General features: G+C 46.6%; 1 protein-coding gene across 1 annotated transcript; it reads right to left on the bottom strand.

Moving 5' to 3' along the window:
- Positions 1 to 1,505: 1,505 nt before the first annotated feature.
- Positions 1,506 to 6,517, bottom strand: mif (macrophage migration inhibitory factor). The gene is made up of 3 exons (XM_080208777.1): positions 6,333 to 6,517; positions 2,230 to 2,402; positions 1,506 to 1,720 (listed from the first exon to the last, which is right to left on the bottom strand). Exons 1-3 carry the CDS (start codon positions 6,438 to 6,440, stop codon positions 1,654 to 1,656), a joined length of 348 nt encoding a protein of 115 aa, XP_080064903.1. The 5' UTR covers positions 6,441 to 6,517; the 3' UTR covers positions 1,506 to 1,653.
- Between the last annotated feature and the right edge of the window lie 13,985 nt (positions 6,518 to 20,502).

Raw genomic sequence — 20,502 nt, 5'->3', positions numbered from 1 at the left:
TTAACACGGACATAGAGAACAGGAGCAAAGAGATTATACTTAACTTATTCAAGGCACTGGTTAGACCTCAGCTGGAATATTGTGTATTGTTCTGGGGCCACACGAAAGGAATAATGTGAACACATTGGAGAGAGTGCAGAAGAGGTTTACAAGAATGGTTCCAGGGATGAAAAACTTCAGTGATGAGGATAGATTGGAGATGTTGGGACTGTTCTTCTTGGAGAGAAGGCGGCTAAGAGGAGAGTTGATCGAGATATTCAAAATCATGAAGGTATTGGACAGAGTAGATAAGGAGAAACAGCTCCGACTTATAACAGGATCCAGAATGAGAGGGCACAGATTTAAAGTGATTTGCAAAAGAAACAAACACGATGTGAGAAAAACTTTTCCACCCAGCGAGTGGTTGGGGTCTGGAATGCTCTGTCTGGAAATGTGATGGGAAGCAGTATCAACTGAGGCATTCCAGAGGCCATTAGATGATTATTTGAATAAAAACAAAGTGCAGCAGTGCAGGGAAAAGGCAGGAGAACGGCACTAAGTCATAATGCTTGTTTGGAGAGCCAGTGTCAACATGATGAACTAAATGGCTTCACAGAAATCACAGAACACCGACAGTGCAGAAGGCGGCCATTCGGCCCATCGAGTCTGCGTTGACCACAATCCCAACCAGGCCCTAACCCCATAGCCCTATATATTTACCCACTAATCCCTCTAACCTACGCACCTCATGACACTAAGGGGCTTCTTTCTGCACCTTGATTCTGTGATTGTCGGTGGCAGTTTGCTGTTGCTTTCCACTTTCAGGGATAAGGCAGAAAAGCAGGCCTCAGGCCTATCCACACTGTTGATGTCATTCTGAACAGTACAAAAATCATTTAGCCACTGAGCTAGCCAATCCCTCAACTTCCCAACATCAATCACACATTTACCACCTGCTAGTTTGAACTCATGTCCCTTTGTCCTACTTTCACCATTTAAGTTACAGTAACACTCCATTTTCTATTCTCTTGTGATCTTGTATGTCTCTGAAAGATCTCCTCACAGACCACCCTTTATTGGCTGAAAAGTGCACGTTTTTCCAGGCTTTCTTCAAACATCAAGCCATAGGATTCAACCTCATGGCTCTCCTCTGCACTAGACATGCTGCTGCAGCTGTACAACCATGGAGCAGAAGGATCTGGTACCTAACATGGGATATAATAGAGCACTGCTCATACAATGATGCAAGAAGGCAAATGACCCAGAGCTCAGGCCAGTCTAGAGATAGACAGTAACATGTAAGGACCTAGTATAGGTTCCTCTACAGGCACTTACCCTCTACTGTAAATATGCAACTGGTTCAGTAGTGTAATAAAAACCTGGAGGAAACCCACGCAGACACGGGGAGAATGTGCAAACTCCACATAGTCACCCAAGGCTGGAACTGAATACATTTAGTAACCCTATAATAAACATACCATGTAATAAAAACACACGTTTTTACCAGTCTATGATAAACACACGTGGACATTTGATGAATCTACTTTATTGTTAATACAGAAATGAGACAGAATTCCAGGAATCTTCTCGCTGGCTCAGTGGCCATTAAGACGGATGAGGACACAAACGACATTTTTCATACAGTGATCATTCAGGAAAGTTCCGGTGCAGAACCTAAGCGAAGGTGTTGCTATTATAGCCGACATTAGCAGGCTCCAGGTCTTGGAAGACAATGTACATCCTGTGAAACAGGCAAGGGAAAACCGTCAGCCAATTCAGCGACACTGAAAATAATCACACTCCCATTAAATCAGGCCCCATTCTCACTCTGACTAAATCGGGACTCGTTCTCACTCTGCCTAAGTCCACCTCTTTCTGGGAATTGCTGGACATTTGTGTGCGCGTATGCCCGCGCATTTTGTGTGCACGTACGCACAAGTTTTGCGCACGCAACTGCGTGTTTTGTGCGCATGCATGCACATGTTTTGTGTGAGCGCATGTGTGCGCACGTTTTGTGTGTCAGCCACACAAAGCTCATGCCCACTCCACGGAGCTATAACTGATCTCTACCAACTTTAACAGCTATCTGTAAACCTTTGAAGTGGACAGTTTGCAGCAAAAGCAGCATGTCTGCAGTGAACTGAGTCCAGACGGTCAGTGTGGCTCTGCAGAGCTGGGGAGACTCACTGACAAGTCAAACACCCGCTCCCCCCACACACCATCCCACAGCACCCAATCCACCAGCCGTACCTGTCAGGACAAATATGCAGGTGCTTGTTTATCAAGTCGAACAGCACTTTGGAGTAGGTTTTGTTCTGTTTGACACCGAGTTTGCCGATGCTGGAGAGGCTGGCGAGAGCACAGGGCTCAGAGGATCCTCCAAAGTGAAGGATCTGGTCGGGCACAATGTGCACTGCGATGTACTGAAAAACACAGAGAGCTCGGTGAATACAGACGAGCTCTACAATCCCTGAGGCAGCTCCCGCAGCCAGGGGTGTGCCAGAGAATGACAGTATTATATACACACACACTACAGGGAGAGACACAAAACCGTAAAGTGAAGCAAAGAGAGGACAACCAAAGACGAAAGAGATCATCACATCATACACCTCCTGCTGCATCCCACTCACCTGGCCCATAACCACATCACACATTGCCCCTTCCCTCCTTTTTTGTTCCCCCCCCCGCCCCGCCTACATCCTAGCTCTCATAAGCTCAGTTGAAGCCAGACTCCAGCAGGTGTTTGATCGGAGCCTCTGCACTGCAGGCCCCTGCACAGGGGCAATGAGATACTGGGGAAAGAGGCTGTGTGGCCTGCAGGATGCCCAGGTGCCCAGTGGGATGAGCAGTGCTGTTTGTGAAGTGCCAAGGTACAGCGGGAGCAGTGTTGTCCGTTTTCTCATAGTTCCAGACCCTCACAATACCCTGACAATAAACATACACAAGTCTTGAAATGTTAAACTGAGAACCAATTTCAGCAGTTTTTCTGGAAAGGGGGTTCTAGATTTCCATCAGCCTTTGTTTCCCGATCTCCCCCCCAAATGGGTTGACTTGAATTTGGAGTTTACACTCAGTTCATCGGGACTTCCTCTCCAGGGAAAATAAATCTTCATCTCTATTCATCCAGCTCTTAAAGAACAACATCAATTAGGTCACCTCTTAACCTTCTACACTCAAGACATACTATTTCCCTTCATTACTCAACATCTCAGACATGGCTGTTGGGCATCTTTCTCTTTGTTATCTTATTTGATGACTGTTATTTTAAGGGCTGTCTGGCCAGCTGACTGCGGAGAGAAGACAAACAATGGACAAAGATGTTCTGTTGTACAATCAGAAACAGACCCTGCCTACCCTTCCTCACCTTGCAACATCTCACCCTATCTGACCTCCCTTGTCTCACTCCACCTCACCCCACCCTCAACTGAGGAAACACCTCACCAGAACCACCAGCTCAACTGCCCCAACACCAGAGGGGAAGCAGTGAGCCTCATCTCATCTTCCTAAGACCCAGGCGGACAATGCACGCTTCACAGATTCATTGAGTGACTCAAATCACCTCCCGCCCACACTACCAACATTAGAAAATACTTTCACACTATCATCACTGTGTCCTGACGTGAATTGAGAAATCCCCTCTCCTGCTGATGCAGTTGAGAGCGAGAGTTTGTGGCTGGAAGTTTCCCAGCTCCCTCCTCGCACAAACCCCCTTCGTTCTCACTCATCAATGCTGCTTTCGGAATGCGTGAGTGGGACCTGCTCAGTATTCCAGTCACGTCGCAAGAAACTGGTGCCACATGTCAGGCTGGCGAGAGGGGTAGCACTCACACCTCAACTGGAGGGCCATGGTTACCACTCCCACCCCAAAGACTTCAATACAAGATTCAGGCTGGCACTCTCTGAATGCTGCGTCAAGCGAGGGTTTTGTGGTGAAACATTAAAAGCATTACGTGTCCGTCTGCTAATCCCAGTGTTGTCCATTTTCTCATTTTTTCACATTCCTCTCTGGCAGAGCAGTGAAATACTAGAAAGATGATGGGGGGAGTGGCAGGGGGTGTCGGTGTTAGTTAAAATTTTTTGAGCTTTGGTTCAGTGGGGTAACATGGTGGCACAATGGTAGCATTGCTGCCTCACAGTGCCAGGGACCCGGATCCAATACCAGCCTCAGGTCACTGTCTGTGTGGAGTTTGCACATTCTCCCCGTGTCTGTGTGGGTTTTCTCTAGGTGCTCCAGTTTTCTCCCATAGTCTCAAAGATGTGCGGGTTAGGTGGATTGGCCGTGCTAAATTCTCCCTCAGTGTATCTGAACAGGTATGGTGACTAGATGATTTTCACAGTAACTTCATTGCAATGTTAATGTAAGCCTTACTTGTGACACTAATGAACAAACATTTTAAACTCTCTCTTTCTCTCTCTCTCTCAAATGCACTCAATCCAAAACCTGCACCTTTGGACTAAGATGGTGCCACTAGCTCGGGGTTAATACGACTGCAGTATCAGCAGATCTCTCAATGTTTTGCTGAGAGATTCCTCCCTCAGCCCAACAGTAGCAGGGGATCAGATGGTTCTTTGTCTCACTGCAGTGGGAGCTGGCAAAGCAGCAGAATCCGCACTCCACAGAGGTCAGTTTCCACATGAAATACAGCTCCAACACGTGATGGGCCATGGAGGCGGTGGGGTCCAAAGTCTTTACAGAACCTCACGGCTGACAGGCTCGATATTGTGAAGGATATCAGTGAGGGAACGGGGATGGACTGTGAGGAAAGGATTAAGCCGGAGCTCACAGCAGGCTGCGGCTGGAGGAACAAGCGGCTGATCCCCTGACGAGGCTCAGGCTGACTGAAGCATAGCTCAAATAGCACTGCCTTTGACTGGGGGAGGGGGGCATCTCCCAGTGAACCAGGTCACCTTCAATCTGCCTCCACCGTTGGTTCTCAGATAGTAATGAGTAAAAATGAGGTTTCTGACCAGGAGGAGTGTTAAAGTACACAGACTGTCTCTGGGTTACTCAGCAACCTTCATCCAGTCAATTAGTGGTACATTCTGGCCTAAATAAACTGCTGTGCCTGGGGATTATACTGGCCACTATCCCCCCCTACCGCAGGGTCATTTATAATAAAGCAGATTGATGAGTTGGGAATGTGAGGCTGCGCTGTGGCACTCAGCATTATCTTTGTGAGCTCAGTAAATCAGCCTGAACTAAATTTATAAACCAGAAGATTGTGGACGTTTGACGACAGGGATTATTTGTCGTCACGTAGCTGCGTTCAGTCAGCCCTGCTGTAATGTCTTTGCAACGAGAGAGGACTGGGGGAAGGGAGGACGGGCTGGGGAGAGGGGGAAGGGAGGATGGGTTGGGGAAAGAAGAAGGGGCAGAGGAAGGGGCACAGTGCTCTGCATCACTGCAGCTTTTCACACAACTGTCTCAGCAGGAGGCCATTCAGCCCATTGTATCCACACCAGCTCTCCGAAGAAGCTATTTGCCTAGTACCACTCCCCTGCCTGCTCCCTGTAGCTCTGCAAGTTCTTGCTTTTCAAATCACAATCCAATTCCAGTGAGTTTACACTTATTTCGGTGTCACTGATGGTGAGCATTTCTCATGAGGACAGAACAACCCACCTTCGTGTAACTGCCCCTCGGGATCACATCAGTCCTCATAGGAATACAGGGGGTGGGCTGTGGGGTGATTTTCTGGGAATTCTGGGTGGGGTGCTCCCGATATCTTTGAAGACCTGGGAAAGAGGGTGCAATTCCTGGGGATGGCTGGAGAAGGGTGGAAGTCCCGGGCTCTCTTGACCCCACCAATGGGGCTAGGGATGGTCGATGAGGGAACCCCATTTGAAGGTTCAATTTCACAGAGTGTCGTAAATGGGTGGGTGGGGGAGAGGGAATGGATTTTACTGAGTCAATACCTCAGGAACAGAGTTGGTGTCCAGGGAATGGAGGCTTTGGCGATGAACTGGAGGAAATCCTTGTTTATGGAATTGCCACAATGCAGCAGGAGGCCATTCAGCCCATCGACTCTGCACCAACTCTCTGGCAGAGCATCCTATCCCAGCCCCTCTCATAAGAAATAGGAGCAGGAGTAGGCCATCTCCCTGTAACCCCACACATTTAGCAATTTAGCACGGCCAATGCACCTCAACAACGTCTTTCAGAGTGTGGGAGGAAACCCATACAGACTCGGGGAGAACGTGCAGACTCCACACAGACAGTGACCCGGGCTGGGATTGAACCCGGGTCCCTGGCGCTGTGGGACGGCAGTGCTAACCCACTGTGCCACCTCGGGCTGCTTTAACAGTCACTGTTGTTGGGGAGGATATTCCCGGCCCCGCTCTCTCCTCCCGCCTACCTGTTTGGGTTTGCCCAGCTGCTGAGACAGCACCGCCGTCAACTCCTCCGCCAGCACGTCCGGGATGGTGGAGCGGCTCAGGTTTGTGTTAAGCACGAAAGTCGGCATCTCTCCCCGCGACTAGAGACTGACTGCACCACGCTGCTCTGCTCAAAGACCCACTCCCACGCCCTGACCAGCACTCCTCCCGCCACTAGAGGCCAGTGCGCCCACTCCTCCGCCTTGTCCATCACTCCTCCCGCCACTAGAGGCCAGTGCGCCCACTCCCCGCGCCTTGTCCCTCATTCCTCCCGCCACTAGAGGCCAGTGCGCCCACCCCCCGCGCCTTGTCCCTCATTCCTCCCGCCACTAGAGGCCAGTGCGCTCATTCCTCCCGCCACTAGAGGCCAGTGCAGGCACTCCCCGCGCCTTGTCCCTCATTTCTTCCGCCACTAGAGGCCAGTGCGTCCACTACCCGCGCCTTGTCCCTCACTCATCCCGTCACTAGAGGGCAGTGCAGTCATTCGCCGCGCTTTGTCCCTCACTCCTCCGGTCACCTGAGACCAGTGGGCCCGCTCTCCGTCCCCTGACAGGCACTCCTGCCGCCATTAGAGGCCAATATGCCCGCTCCCCGCCAAGCACTCCTGCCGCCTTTAGAGGCAGGTGCGCCCGTTCCTCACAGCTTGTCTCAGTCCTCCTGCCTCTAGAGGCCAGTACGCCCGCTCCTCGCGGCTTGTCCCTCAGTCCTCCTGCCACTAGAGGCCAGTGCGCCCACTCCCCGGCCCCTGTCCCTCAGTCCTCCCGCCGCTAGAGGCCAGTGTGTCAGCTGTTGGCGCCCTGTCTCTCATTCCTCCCGCCATTAGAGGCCGTTGTGTTGGGAAGTCTCACGGGCCAGTGTGAGAAGCTGAAGCTGTGATTTAGAACCGGTCAGCGAGTTTGGAAATGCCGTTTTTTCTGCTGTTTGCTTCAAATATCAATCCGACGGTGCATCAAACAAAGCCCTTCCTGCTAGTAACAGGCTCTCCAAGTCTGGAAACTATTGTATAGAGCTTTACAGCGCAGAAAGAGGCCCTTTGGCTTATTGTGTCTCCGGTTACTATCCTAATCCCATTTTCCATCATTTGGTCTGTGGCCCTGTGTGTTGTGGCGTTTCAAGTGTTCATCTAAATGCTGCTTAAATGTTGTGAGGGTTCCTGCCTCTACCACCCTTTAAGGAAGAGAGTTCCAGATTCCCACCACCCTCTGGATGAGAAGGCTTTTCTCCCCCCTAAATCTCCAGCCCCTGACCTTTAATCAGTGCCCCCTGCTTATTGACCACTCTACCAAGGGGGACAGTTTCTTCTATCTACACTATGTCCCTCATAATTTTGTACACCTCAGCCTTTGTTCTTTGGAAAACCACCCCGGCCTACCCAGCCCCTCTCGGTAGCTGAAACACACCAGCCCAGATAACATCCTGGTGAACCTTCTCTGCCCCTCCTCCAGTGCACTCATATCCTTCCTACAGTGTAGCGACCAGAACTGCACACACTACTCCAGTTATGGCCTACTGAACGTTTTACACAGCTCCATCTTAACCTCCCTGTTCTTATATTCTATGCCTTTGCTAATAAACGTAAGTATCCTATTTGCCGTCTTAACCACCTTATCGACCTGTGCTGCTGACCTCAGGGATCTTGAGACATGCACTCCAAGCCGTCTCTGATCCTTTGTACTTCCTAGCATCCTACTGTTCATTGTTCACCTAACCTTGCTTTAGTAGTCCTCCTAAAATCTGTTTTGATTTGCTTTGGCTGATCTAATTTTAACTTCAAATTCACACTCCTGCCTAATCTTTTATCCCAGGCAGGGACAGAGTTTAACAGCAAAATTTGAGGATGATTCTAAAATATGTTGGAAAGCAGGCTGTGATGAGGAGATAAAGAGTTTACAGTTGGATATTGATAGGCTAGGAGAATGGACCAGAATATGGCAGACGGAGTTTAATGTGGATAAGGTTTTCTATTTAGGCCAGAAAAATAAAAGGGCAAATTATTATTTAATGGGAAGCAGTTTCAAAGTGTATCAGTACAGAGGGATCTGGGTGTCTTTGTGCATTAATTGCAGAAAATGGGTATGCAGGTGCAGCATACAATAAGAAAAGCAAATGAAATCTTGGCATTTATTGCAAAAGCTCTGGATTTTAAAAGAAAGAAGTGTTGTTTCAATTGTATAAGGCATTGGTGAGACCACATCTGAAGTACTGTTCAGTTTTGGTCTCCTTACTTGAAGGATGTGGTGGCATTGGGGAGGCAGTTCAGAGGAGGTTTGCCAGAGTGACTCCAGGGATGAAAGGGCTGTCGTATGGGGAGGGGTTGGATAGTTTGTGTTGCTCTCACTGGAGTTCAGAAGAAGAAGGGGGATCTGATCGAGGTTTATAAAATGCTAAAGGGAACTGATAAGATGGACGTTGAACAGATGTTCCATCTGTTGGACAGTCTAGAACAAAAGGTCATAGATATAAGGCACAACTCTACCACCTCGCCTGCCATGGATTCAGAGCGGGCGAAGGTCTAACAACAGAAATCTCTGTTGACCTTGGTTTGGAATTTCTGGTCTCGTTCGAGGGAGGCCATAAAATCCTGCCCGTAGAGTGAGAGGCAATAGGTTCACAACTGATATGAGAGAAACTACTCTCAAGAGGATTGTGATCTGTGGAACTCACTATTCCAGAGTGCAGTGCAGGCAGAATCAATCAACAGATTGAAGAAAGAGAGATATGTTTCTGATGAAAAGCTGGATAAAGGAATGTGGAGTTGAGACCAGGATAAGAGCAGCCACGATCATGTTAAACAGTAGAGCGGGCTTGATGGGCTGAATTGCCTACTCCCACTTCTAATTCCTATGTTCCTATCCCTTGCTTATCAAAAATCAATCTACATCTGACTTGCAGATATACAAAGACTTTGCCTCAACCACCTTTTGAGGAAGAGAATTCCAATGTCTCACTACCCACTGTGATTAAAAAAACACATCTCTGTCTTAAATTAGTTCTAGATTCTCCCATAAGAGGAAACATTGGGCAGAACTTTCCTGTCCTGCGGCCGTGGGAATTGTAGAGGACGGGGCAGAAAATTTGGTGGACTATTTAAAGGTCTATTAATCTCTGATGGGAATTTCCGATTTTGGGGCGAGCGTGGTCGGAAATTCCCACCCATTGTTTCCACCTCCATCCTGTCAAGATTCCTCAGAGTCTTGTATGTTTCAAATCACTTCTTACTCTTCTAAACACCTACAGATATAAGCATAGTCTGTCCAACCTTTTCACATAAGACAACCCATGCGTTCTAGTAATTAATCTACTAAACTTCTGAATTGTTTCTAACGCATTAGGGGAGGTGATGGCCTGGTATTATCGCTATATCAATCTAGAAGCTCAGCTAATGTTGTGGGGAATCGGCTTTGAATCCCGCTATGGCGGTTGGTGGAATTTGAATTCAATAAAAAATTGGCAGACATATTTAAAATGTCAGTATTCACGGGGGAGGTGACGGATGTCATCAAGGGGGAAATAGCGAGGCATCTTGAGGGGAATTGCTTGATAGAGCAGACGCAGCATGGTTTCGTTAAGGGGAAGTCGTGTCTGACAAATTTACTGGAGTTCTATGAGGATGTGTCTAGGGCAGTGGATAGAGGAGAGCCGGTGGATGTGGTCTTTCTTGATTTTCAGAAGGTGTTTGACAAGGTACCTCACAAGAGGTTATTGCAGAAGGTCGGGGGACATGGAGTTGGGGGTAGGGTGTTAGCGTGGATAGAGGACTGGTTGTCAAATAGGAGGCAGAGAGTGGGGGTCAATGGGTGCTATTCGGATTGGCGGTTGGTGACTAGTGGAGTGCCTCAGGGGTCGGTGCTGGGGCCTCAGCTATTTACCATTTATATAGATGATCTGGAGGAGGGAACCGAGTGTATAGTGTCGAAATTTGCTGATGATACCAAGATTGGTGGAACGGCAAATTGTACGGAGGGTGTGGAGAGTCTGCAGAAGGATCTAGATAGGCAGGGTGAATGGGCCAGGAACTGGCAAATGGAATTTAATGTTGGCAAGTGCGAGGTGGTCCACTTTGGTAGGAATAATGGTAGGAAGGATTATTACTTACGTGGAGAAAAACTGCAGCAGGCAACGATGCAGAGGGACCTCGGGGTCCTTGTGCATGAGTCGCAAAAACCCAGCTTGCAGGTACAGCAGGTGGTCAGGAAGGCGAATGGGATGCTGGCCTTCATAGCGAGGGGGATTGAATATAAAAGTAGGGAGGTCTTGCTGCGGCTGTATAGGGCATTGGTGAGACCGCAGCTGGAGTACTGTGTGCAGTTTTGGGCACCGTACTTACGCAAGGATATTTTGGCCTTGGAGGGAGTGCAGAGGAGGTTTACTAGGCTGATGCCGGAGTTGAGGGGGTTGAGCTATGAGGAGAGGCTGGATAGACTAGACTTGTACTCGTTAGAGTTTAGAAGAATGAGGGGAGATCTCATTGAGACGTATAAGATGATGAATGGGATGGATAGGATAGAGGTGGAGAGACTCTTCCCGCTCAGAAAGGACAGTAGGACTAGGGGGCACAGCCTCAAGATAAAGGGGGGGTGCGGTTTAGAACGGAGTTGAGGAGGAACTTCTTCGCTCAAAGGGTGGTGAATCTCTGGAATTCTCTGCCCGTTGAGGTGGGGGAGGCTGCCTCGCTAAATATTTTTAAGACGCGGTTTGATGGGTTTTTGATAAGAGAGGGGATTAAGGGTTATGGGGAGAGGGCGGGAATGTGGAACTGAGCCACGACAGATCAGCCATGATCTTATTGAATGGCGGGGCAGGCTCGAAGGGCCAGATGGCCTACTCCTGCTCCTATTTCTTATGTTCTTATGATTGGAGGGTGGCTCATGTTGTTCCGTTGTTTAAAAATGGATCCAAAAGAAATCCGGGAAATTACAGGCCAGTAAGTTTGACATCAGTGGTTGGCAAGTTATTGGAAGGTGTGATAAGGGATAGGATCTACAAATATTTGGATAGACAGGGACATATTCGGGAGAGTCAACATGGCTTTGTGCATGGTAGGTCATGTCTGACCAATCTATTAGAGTTTTTTGAGGAGGTCACCAGGAAAGTGGATGAAAGGAACGCGGTGGATGTTGTCTACCTGGATTTTAGCAATGCCTTTGACAAGGTCCCTCATGGGAGGCTAGTTAGGAAGGTTCAGTCACTAGGTATAGATGGGGAGGTTGTAAATTGGATTAGACTCTGGCTCAATGGAAGAAACCAGAGAGTGGTTGTAGAGGATTGCTTCTGAGTGGAGGCCTGTGGCTAGTGGTGTACTGCAGGGATCGGTGTTGGGTCCATTGTTGTTTGTTATCTATATCAATGATCTGGATGATAATGTGGTAAATTGGATCAGCAAATTTGCTGATGATACAAAGATTGGAGGTGTAGTGGACAGTGAGGAAAGCTTGCAGAGGGACTTGGACCAACTAGAAAAATGGGCTGAAAAATGGCAAATGGAATTTAACGCAGACATGTGTGAGGTATTGAACTTTGGAAGGACAAACCAAAGTAGAACATACAGGCTAAATGGTAGGACTCTGAAGAGTGCAGTTGAACAGAGGAATCTGGGAATACAGGTACAGAATTCCCTAAAAGTGGATAGGATCGTAAAGAGTGCTTTTGGTACATTGGCCTTTATAAATAGGAGAATTGAGTATAAAAGTAGGAGTGTTATGGTAAGGTTATATAAGGCATTGATGAGGCCAAATTTAGAGTATTGTGTACAGTTTTGGTGACCTAGTTACAGAAAGGATGTAAATAAGGTTGAAAGAGTAGAGAGAAGGTTCACAAGGATGAGAAGCTGAGTTACAGAGAGAGATTGAATAGTTTAGGACTTTATTCCCTGGAGAGTAGAAGAATGAGGGGATATTTGATAGAGGTGTATAAGATTTTGATGGGTATAGATACAGTGAATGCCAGCAGGCTTTTTTCACTGAGGCTAGGGGAGAAAAAAAACTAGAGGGCATGGCTTAAGGGTGAAAGGAGAAAAGTTTAAAGGGAATATTAGGTGGGGCTTCTTCACGCAGAGAGTGGTGGGAGTGTGGAATGAGCTGCCAGATAAAGTGGTAAATGCAGGGTTACTTTTAACATTTAAGAAAAACTTGGACAGGTTCATGGATGAGAGGGGTGTGGAGGGACATGGTCCAAGTGCAGGTCAGTGGGACGAGGCAAAAAATGGTTCGGCACAGACAAGGGCCAAAAGGCCTGTTTCTGAGCTGTAATTTTCTATTGTTCTTTTATTTCCTTTTGTAATCTCTTTATGTTCTCTTCACAACTTACTTTCCCACTTTGTGTCATCAGCAAATTTAGCAGCCATACAATTGTGTCCCTTCATCCAAATCATTTATATAAATTATTAACAGTTGAAACATCAGCAGTAATTCTCTGGCACACCATCCATTTATGCCTGCACTTCTGTTCTCCGTTAGCTAGCCAATTTTCTTTCCATTCCAATATGTAACCTCCTACACCATGAGATCTTTTTCTTCGCAATAACCTTTGATGTGGCTCCTTATCAAATACCTTCTAAAAATCTCAGTACAGTACTCCACCGGTTACTCTTTATCCACATCATCATCTGTTACTTCTTCAAATAACTCCAATAAATTGATTAAATATGATTTCCCTTCACAAAACCATGAAGACTCTTCTGATTCCTTGAATTTATCAAAGTACCCTGCTGCATCTTTTAATAATTGCTTCTAACTCTTTACCTATGACAGATGCTAATCTAACTGGCCTGTAGTTTCCTGCTGTCTGTCTCCCTCTCTTTTTGAATAAAGGAGTTACATTTGCTCTGGATCCTTTCCCAAATCGAGGGAATTTTGGAAAATTAAAACAACCCAGCAGCTATCTCCCCAGCCACTTACTTTAAGATCCTAGGATGAAATCCATCAGGATCTGGTAGAAGCGGCTGAGGGACTTCACTGGTGTATTCTGGGAGAGCTCAGTAACATCTACCAAGAAGCGGAAGATCTGGTGTCAAGGAGTGGTAAGCCCGAAACACTACATCAGTATTTCCCTCTCCTCTAACCAAAAAAAAGGCCACTGTGAGATGGTAAAAGTGAAGGTAAGAGTTTTATACATTTTTCCAAATTATTTAATTGATGCTTGAAATGTCAATCGGTGGGGTTAAGTGCTGCACTTGTGAGATGTGGGAGCTCCGTAATTCTTCCGGCATCTCCAGTGACCAATGTCTGCAGGAAGTGCACCTCCTTACAGACGCATGGATAGGTTGGAGCAGCAGTTGGATGCACTTAGGAGCGTGAAGGTGGCAGAAAGCGTCATAGATAGAAGGTTCAGAGATGTGGGCACACCCAAGGTGCAGGCAGTTGGATGGGTGACTGTCAGAAAGGGCAGGCAGTCAGTGCATGAGTCCCCTGTGGTCATCCCCCTCTCTAACAAGTATACCATTTTGGATACTGTTGGGGGAGATGGGCTATCAGGGGATACCAATAGCAGCAGCCGAAGCAGTGGTACCATGGCTGGCTCAGTTGTTAAGCAGGTAGGGACAAAGAAGACTAGAGCAATAGTTATAGGGGACTCTGTAGTTAGGGGTGCAGATAGGCGTTCCTGTGCATGTGAAAGAGACTCAAGGATAGTATGTTGCCTCCCTGATGCTGGAGTCCAGGATGTCTGTGAATGGACAGAAAGCATTCTGAAGGGAGAGGGTGAACAGCCAGACGCTGTGGTTCATATTGGTACTAACGACATAGGCAGGAAAAGCGATGAGGTCCAGCAGAAGCAGTTTAGGGAGTTAGGTAGAAAGTTCTACCCCCGGCAACGTGTTCCAGGCACCCACTACTCTCTGTGTAAAAAAAACTTGCCTCTTACGTTTCCTTTAAACCTTGCCCCTCGCATCTTAAAACTATGCCCCCAGTAATTGACTCTTCCACCCTGGGAAAAAGCTTCTGACTATCTATTCTGTCCATGCCTCTCATAATCCTGTAGACTTCTAACAAGTCTCCCCTCAAAGAAAGTAATCTCCAGAATACATCCTGTGCCACACGCTATAGTGGTAGATAATGTTAACGTGTAACTGGAGAAGAAGGAAAAGTTTAGATCCCTGGAACATTGGGACCTGTTCTAGGGGAAATGGGACAAAGTTTGTTTTTTAAAGTTTATTTATTAGTCACAAGTAAGGCTAACGTTAACACTGCAATGAAGTTACTGTGAAATTCCCCTAGTCACCACACTCCGGCACCTTTTCAGGTCAATGCACTTAACCAGCATATCTTTGAGAATGTGGGGGAAAACCCCGCAGACACGGGGAGAATGTGCAAGCTCCACACAGACAGAGATCTAAGCCGGGAATCAAAAAAGGTAGCAGGCAAAAGGCAGGGAATTATAGGCCGGTTAGCTTAACACCTGTTGTTGGAAAAATGCTTGAATCCATCATCAAAGAAGAAATTACGAGGCACCTAGAGAAGAATTGTTTGATAGAGCAGACGCAGCACGGATTCGTTAAGGAGAAGTGGTGTTTGACGAATTTATTGGAATTCTATGAGGATGTGACTAGTGCGGTAGACAGAGGGGAACCAGTGGATGTAGTGTTTCTCGATTTTCAAAAGGCGTTTGATAAGGTGCCGCACAAAAGGTTGCTTCAGAAAGTTGGGGGCATGGAGTTGGGGGTAAGGTGTTAGCGTGGATAAAGGATTGGTTGTCTAATAGGAGGCAGAGACTAGGTATCAATGGGTGCTATTCTGATTGGCGGTTGGTAACTAGTGGAGTGCCGCAAGGATCGGTGCTGGGGCCTCAGCTATTTACCATTTATATGGATGATCTGGAGGAGGGGGCTGAGTGTAGGGTGACGAAATTTGCTGATGACACAAAGATGAGTGGCAAAGCAAATTGCGCAGAGGGTGTGGAAAGTCTGCAGAGGGATCTGGATAGGCTGAGCAAGTGGGCGAGGACCTGGCAGATGGAGTACAATGTTAGCAAGTGTGAGGTTATCCACTTTGGCAGGAATAATAGTAGGAGGGATTACTATTTAAAGGGTGAAAAGCTGCAGCATGCTACGGTGCAGAGGGACCTGGGGGTCCTTGTGCATGAGTCGCAAAAACCCAGTCTGCAGGTGCAGCATGTGATCAAGAAGGCGAATGGGATGCCTCCCTTTATAGCGAGGGGGTTAGAATATAAAAGCAGGGAGGTACTGTACAGGGCATTGGTGAGGCTGCTGCTGGAGTACTGTGTGCAGTTTTGGTCGCCGCACTTGCGCAAGGATATTTTGGCCTTGGAGGGAGTGCAGAGGAGGTTCACAAGGCTGATACCGGAGATGAGGGGGTTGGACTATGAAGAGAGACTAAATAGACTGGGTCTGTACTCGTTGGAGTTTAGAAGGATGAGGGGGGATCTTATAGAGACGTATAAGATAATGAAGGGGGTGGATGGGGTAGAGGTAGAGAGATTCTTCCTGCTCAGAAAGGACAACAGGACTAGAGGGCAGAGCCTCAAGATAAGGGGGGAGCAGTTTAGAACGGAGTTGAGGAGGAACATCTTCACTCAAAGGGTGGTGAATCTCTGGAATTCTCTGCCCGTTGAAGTGGTGGAGGCTGCCTTGCTAAATATATTTAAGACACGGGTAGATAGGTTTTTGGTAGGCAAGGGAATTAAGGGTTATGGGGAGAAAGCGGGAAAGTGGAACTGGACCACTTCAGATCAGCCATGATCTTATTAATGGCAAGGCAGGCTCGAGGGGCTAGATAGCCTACTCCTGCTCCTACTTCTTATGTTCTTATGTTTAACCCGGTCCTTGGTGCTGTGAAGCAGCAGTGCTAACCACTGTGCTACTGTGCCACCCCGACATGTTGCAAATCCGACAGGCTACACCTCCACGTAGCTGGGACCAATGTCCTTGTGGGGCAATTTGCTAGTGCTACTGGGGAGGATTTACACTAATTTGGCAGAGGAATTAGAAAATAGGGCGTGCAAAGAATTGAGAGTCAAAAATAATGAGGTATTGGGGGTGGTGTCAGAGTAGGAGAGAATTTATGAAGGTCTAAATTAGGTTTAGAGTGTAGTAAGTAAGGTTGATGAACTGTGTATAAGTATCCATGTGGGAATATGTTGTGATAACAGAGACTTGACTCAAAAAGAGGTGGGACTGTGTATTAGATATTCCTGAATACAAGGTGTTCAGAAAAGATAGGGGAGGAGAAGGGGTGGCAGTATTGATGGAGGAGAATATGACAGTGCTGGAGAAAGATGATGTCCACATGCAGTCAAGGACGGAATCTATCCGTTGTGTCCAATTCTGGGCAGCACACTTTAGGAAGGATGCAAAGGCAATGGCAAGAATGCAGAAAAGATTCATGAGAATGGTCCCAGGGATGAAGAACTTGACTTACATAGATAGATAGATTGGAGAAGCTGGCATTGTTTTCCTTGGAGAAGGTTGAGAGGAGATTTAACAGAGGTGCTCGAAATTATGAGGAGTCTGGACAGAGTAGATTGGGAGAAACTGTTCCCGTTGGTGGAAGGGTCGAGTCCAGAAAGCAATGGTTTAGCAACGGAATCAAAAACAAGACAAGGAAACACTTCTTATACAGCGACTGGCTCGGACCTGGAATGCACTGCCTGAAAGTGTGGCATGGGCAGATTCAATCTTGCTTTCGTGAAGAAATTGGGCAATTACCTGAATTGGAAAGACTTGTAGGGTCAGATGAAAGAAGTGGGGGAATAGGATTACCTAACTTATTCTTACAGAGAGTGTGCTGAATGGCCTTCTTCTCTGCTGTAACCATTCTAAAATTCTACTCAAAGCTATAACTACAGCTAAATAACTTCTCTCAATCTGAAAACTTAGTTTTGTAAGAGACTCATTTGCACAGAATTTGAAGTGTTTTAGAATTTTTAAAAATTACAATTATTTTTTCAATTCCTTCTCTTAACTTTTTTGCTAAATCTATCTTTCTTTTCCTCTTTTTATTCTGCTCTCTGTATATTATTTGTAATTTCTGCTTTAGCCTCTATGGGGGAGATTTTGCTCAGTGTGCCATTACTGATTGCAGAACTAGGAGCCTCTGCCTTGTTTCTTTCCCATTTCCCACACCATTACAATTAAAAGTTAAAGTGCTGATACTATGCACAGGAGACATGTGATTCTCCAGCAGGGAAAGCACATCAGGTCAAACTGGCAGTCAACTGACAATACAGCAGTGACGGGCAGGTTATCCTTCAGCTTCCTGGTCAAACATAGCCACAATTTTCCGGGTTCGATTCCCGGCTTAGGTCACATAAGATACGTCAAGATGGAGAGTGACTTGGAAAGGAACTTCTAAGTGATGTTGTTTCCATGTGTCTGCTGCCCTTGTTCTTATGGATGGTAGTGGTTGTGGGTTTGCAAGGTGCCGTGTAAACCTTGATGAGTTCCAGGAATGCATCTTGTGGATAGTACTCACTGCTGCAATGGCAGCACCAAGGGTGTTTTTCACAATTCATCAGAATCATAGAAACCCTACACTGCAGAAGGAAGCCATTCAGCCCATTGAGTGTGCACCAACTCTGTGACAGATTATTTTACCCAGGCCATCTCCCCCACCCTATTCCCATAATCTACACATGTACCATGGCTAATCCCATTTAAACTACACATTGTGGGACACTAAAGGGCAATTTAACTTGGCCAGTCTACTTAATCTGAATATCTTTGGAGTGCGGGAAGAAACCACAGCATCTGGAGGAAACCCACACAGTTACAGGGATTAAATGCAAACTCCACACAGTCACCCAAGGCTGGAATTGGACCCACGTCCCTGATGCTGTGAGGCAGCAGTGCTAACCACTGTGCCACCATGCTGACCCTTCGCCACCATGCCACACTTGTGAACATTTCATATTTGTTTCTCTTTACTCGTTATTTATTGAGACTCGCTCAGCCGGAGAGATAAATGTGCTAGCATGCCTCATGGTTGGCACTAAAGATTACAGGGAGTTAGAGATATTTCTTTTTCTCTGGAAGAAACAATGTTGTGTTTTTTGTTCACTTTATTGAATGTTCACATTAATGTCTAGTGTTATATTCTCCAGTCTTTGGGATATGACTGAACCTGTGACTTCAGCTACTCCTCCCTTCAATACATTGTAAAGGACATTGTCCAAGGTCATTCCTAGTGAAGATAATTGAAGTATTGTGTCTGAACTCAAAGCCTTCTAAGGACTCTGCTAGCCAACGCCCTGAGATGGACACACATTTAGACAGGATTAGCATGGGCTGTTCAAATATGTTCAAGGCTGAGATAGACAAATTTTTAATCAATGTGTGAATCAAGGTTTAAGGGCATAGATGGGAAAGTAGAGTTGGGAATTATCACATCAGATCGGTCATGATCCCATTGAATGCAGAGCAGACTTGATAGGCTGAATGGTCTATTTCTTCTCCTATGTCTAATGGGCCTTTAGGCTCCACATTTTCTTGCCTTGACTGACTGCTTGCACCACTGAGCACAGCCAGGGTACCCACCCACTCTCACTTTACTCTTCCATGCCCCTGACCCTACTGTCCACCAACAGCATCCTCAGCCTCCCAGACTCGTCCTTGCCTGTCATTCTTCTTCTCCCCTGCCTTGTGCCATAGAGTTCAGCAGGGAAGACCACTGACCTCAAACACAGTTGCACAAAACTGACTGGTGCATGAGCAAACCTGAACTTGGTTCGGCGAGGTTCACGTGTGCCACTGATTTTATCTTGAAGGTAGGGTGTATTTTGTTTAAGAATTTTTAGATAAATGAGTATTCATGAATTCCAAATGTATGATAAATATGAATCCGCCAGAGACCAGCTTAAAACCGACACACCATAAACATGTCACTGACTTTACTGTTGCATCTCATCATTGTGAAATCAGAATTTTGAATCCCGCCTAATTGTCACCCCACGTTCCATGTTTTCCATTCTGGCTGGCTCCATAAAATCCCCCCCATATGTCTTAGTAGATTCTTTGGTATGATTGTTTAAAGAGTCACAGTTATTGCTTGCCCTGCTCGCACATGCCACATGTAGTCATAGTCGTAGAGGTTTATAGCATGGGAACAGGACCTTTGGCCCAACTTGTTCATGTCGCCGTTTTTTCTCAAACCCCTAAGCTAATCTCAATTGCCTGCATTTGGCCCATATTCCTCTAAACCCATCTTACCCATGTCTAACTACTTTTTAAAAACACAAAATTGTACCTGTCTCTACCACCATCTCTGGCAGCTTGTTCCAGACTCTCATCACCCTCCGTGTGAAAAAATTGCCCATCTGGACACTTTTGTATCTCTCCCCTCTCACCTTAAACCTATACCTTCTAGTTCTAGACTCCCATACCATTGGGGAAAGATATTGACTATTACAGCTGATCTGTACCCCTCATTTTTTTATAGTCCTCTATAAGATCACCCCTCAGCCTTCTATGCTCCAGAGAAAGAAGTCTGAGTCTATCCAGACTCTACTTATAACTCAAACCATCAAGTCGTGGTAGCATTCCAGTAAATCTTTTCTGCACTCTTTCTCATTTAATAATATCCTTTCTATAATAGGGTGACCAGAACAATACACACTATTCCAAGTTTGGCCATACCAATGTCTTGTCAACTTGAACAAGACGTCCTAACTCCTGTATTCAGTGTTCTGACCAATGAAACCAAGCATGCCGAATGCCTTTTTCACCACTCTGTCCACCTGTGACTCCACTTTCAAGGAGCTGTGAACATGTACCCCTAGATCTCTTTGTTCTGTGACTCTCCATAACACCCTACCATTAACTGAGTAAGTCCTGCCCTGTTTCAGTCTATCAAAATGCATCACCTCACATTTATCTAAATTTAACTCCATCTACCATTCATCAGCGCAATTGATCAAGGTCACGTTGCAATCAGAGGTAACTTTCTTCACTCTCCACTATGCCACCAATCTTAGTGTCAGCTGCAAATTTACTAACCATGCCTCCTATGTTCTCATCCAAATCATTAATATAAATGACAAATTACAGTGGACCCAGCACTTATCCCTGAGGCACACTGCTGGTCACAGGCCTCCAGTTTGAAAAACAACTCTCTACAATCACCCTCTGGCTTCTGTCAAGAAACCAATTTTGTATCCATTTAGATACCTCACCCTGGATCCTGTGAGATTTAACCTTATGCA

Source organism: Carcharhinus amblyrhynchos, chromosome 20, assembly GCF_965287045.1.
Source record: "Carcharhinus amblyrhynchos chromosome 20, sCarAmb.v2.hapA, whole genome shotgun sequence".
Classification (NCBI taxonomy): Eukaryota; Metazoa; Chordata; class Chondrichthyes; order Carcharhiniformes; family Carcharhinidae; genus Carcharhinus; species Carcharhinus amblyrhynchos.
Note: the sequence above shows the minus strand (reverse complement) of the source record. Positions and strands in the feature narration are given on the sequence as shown.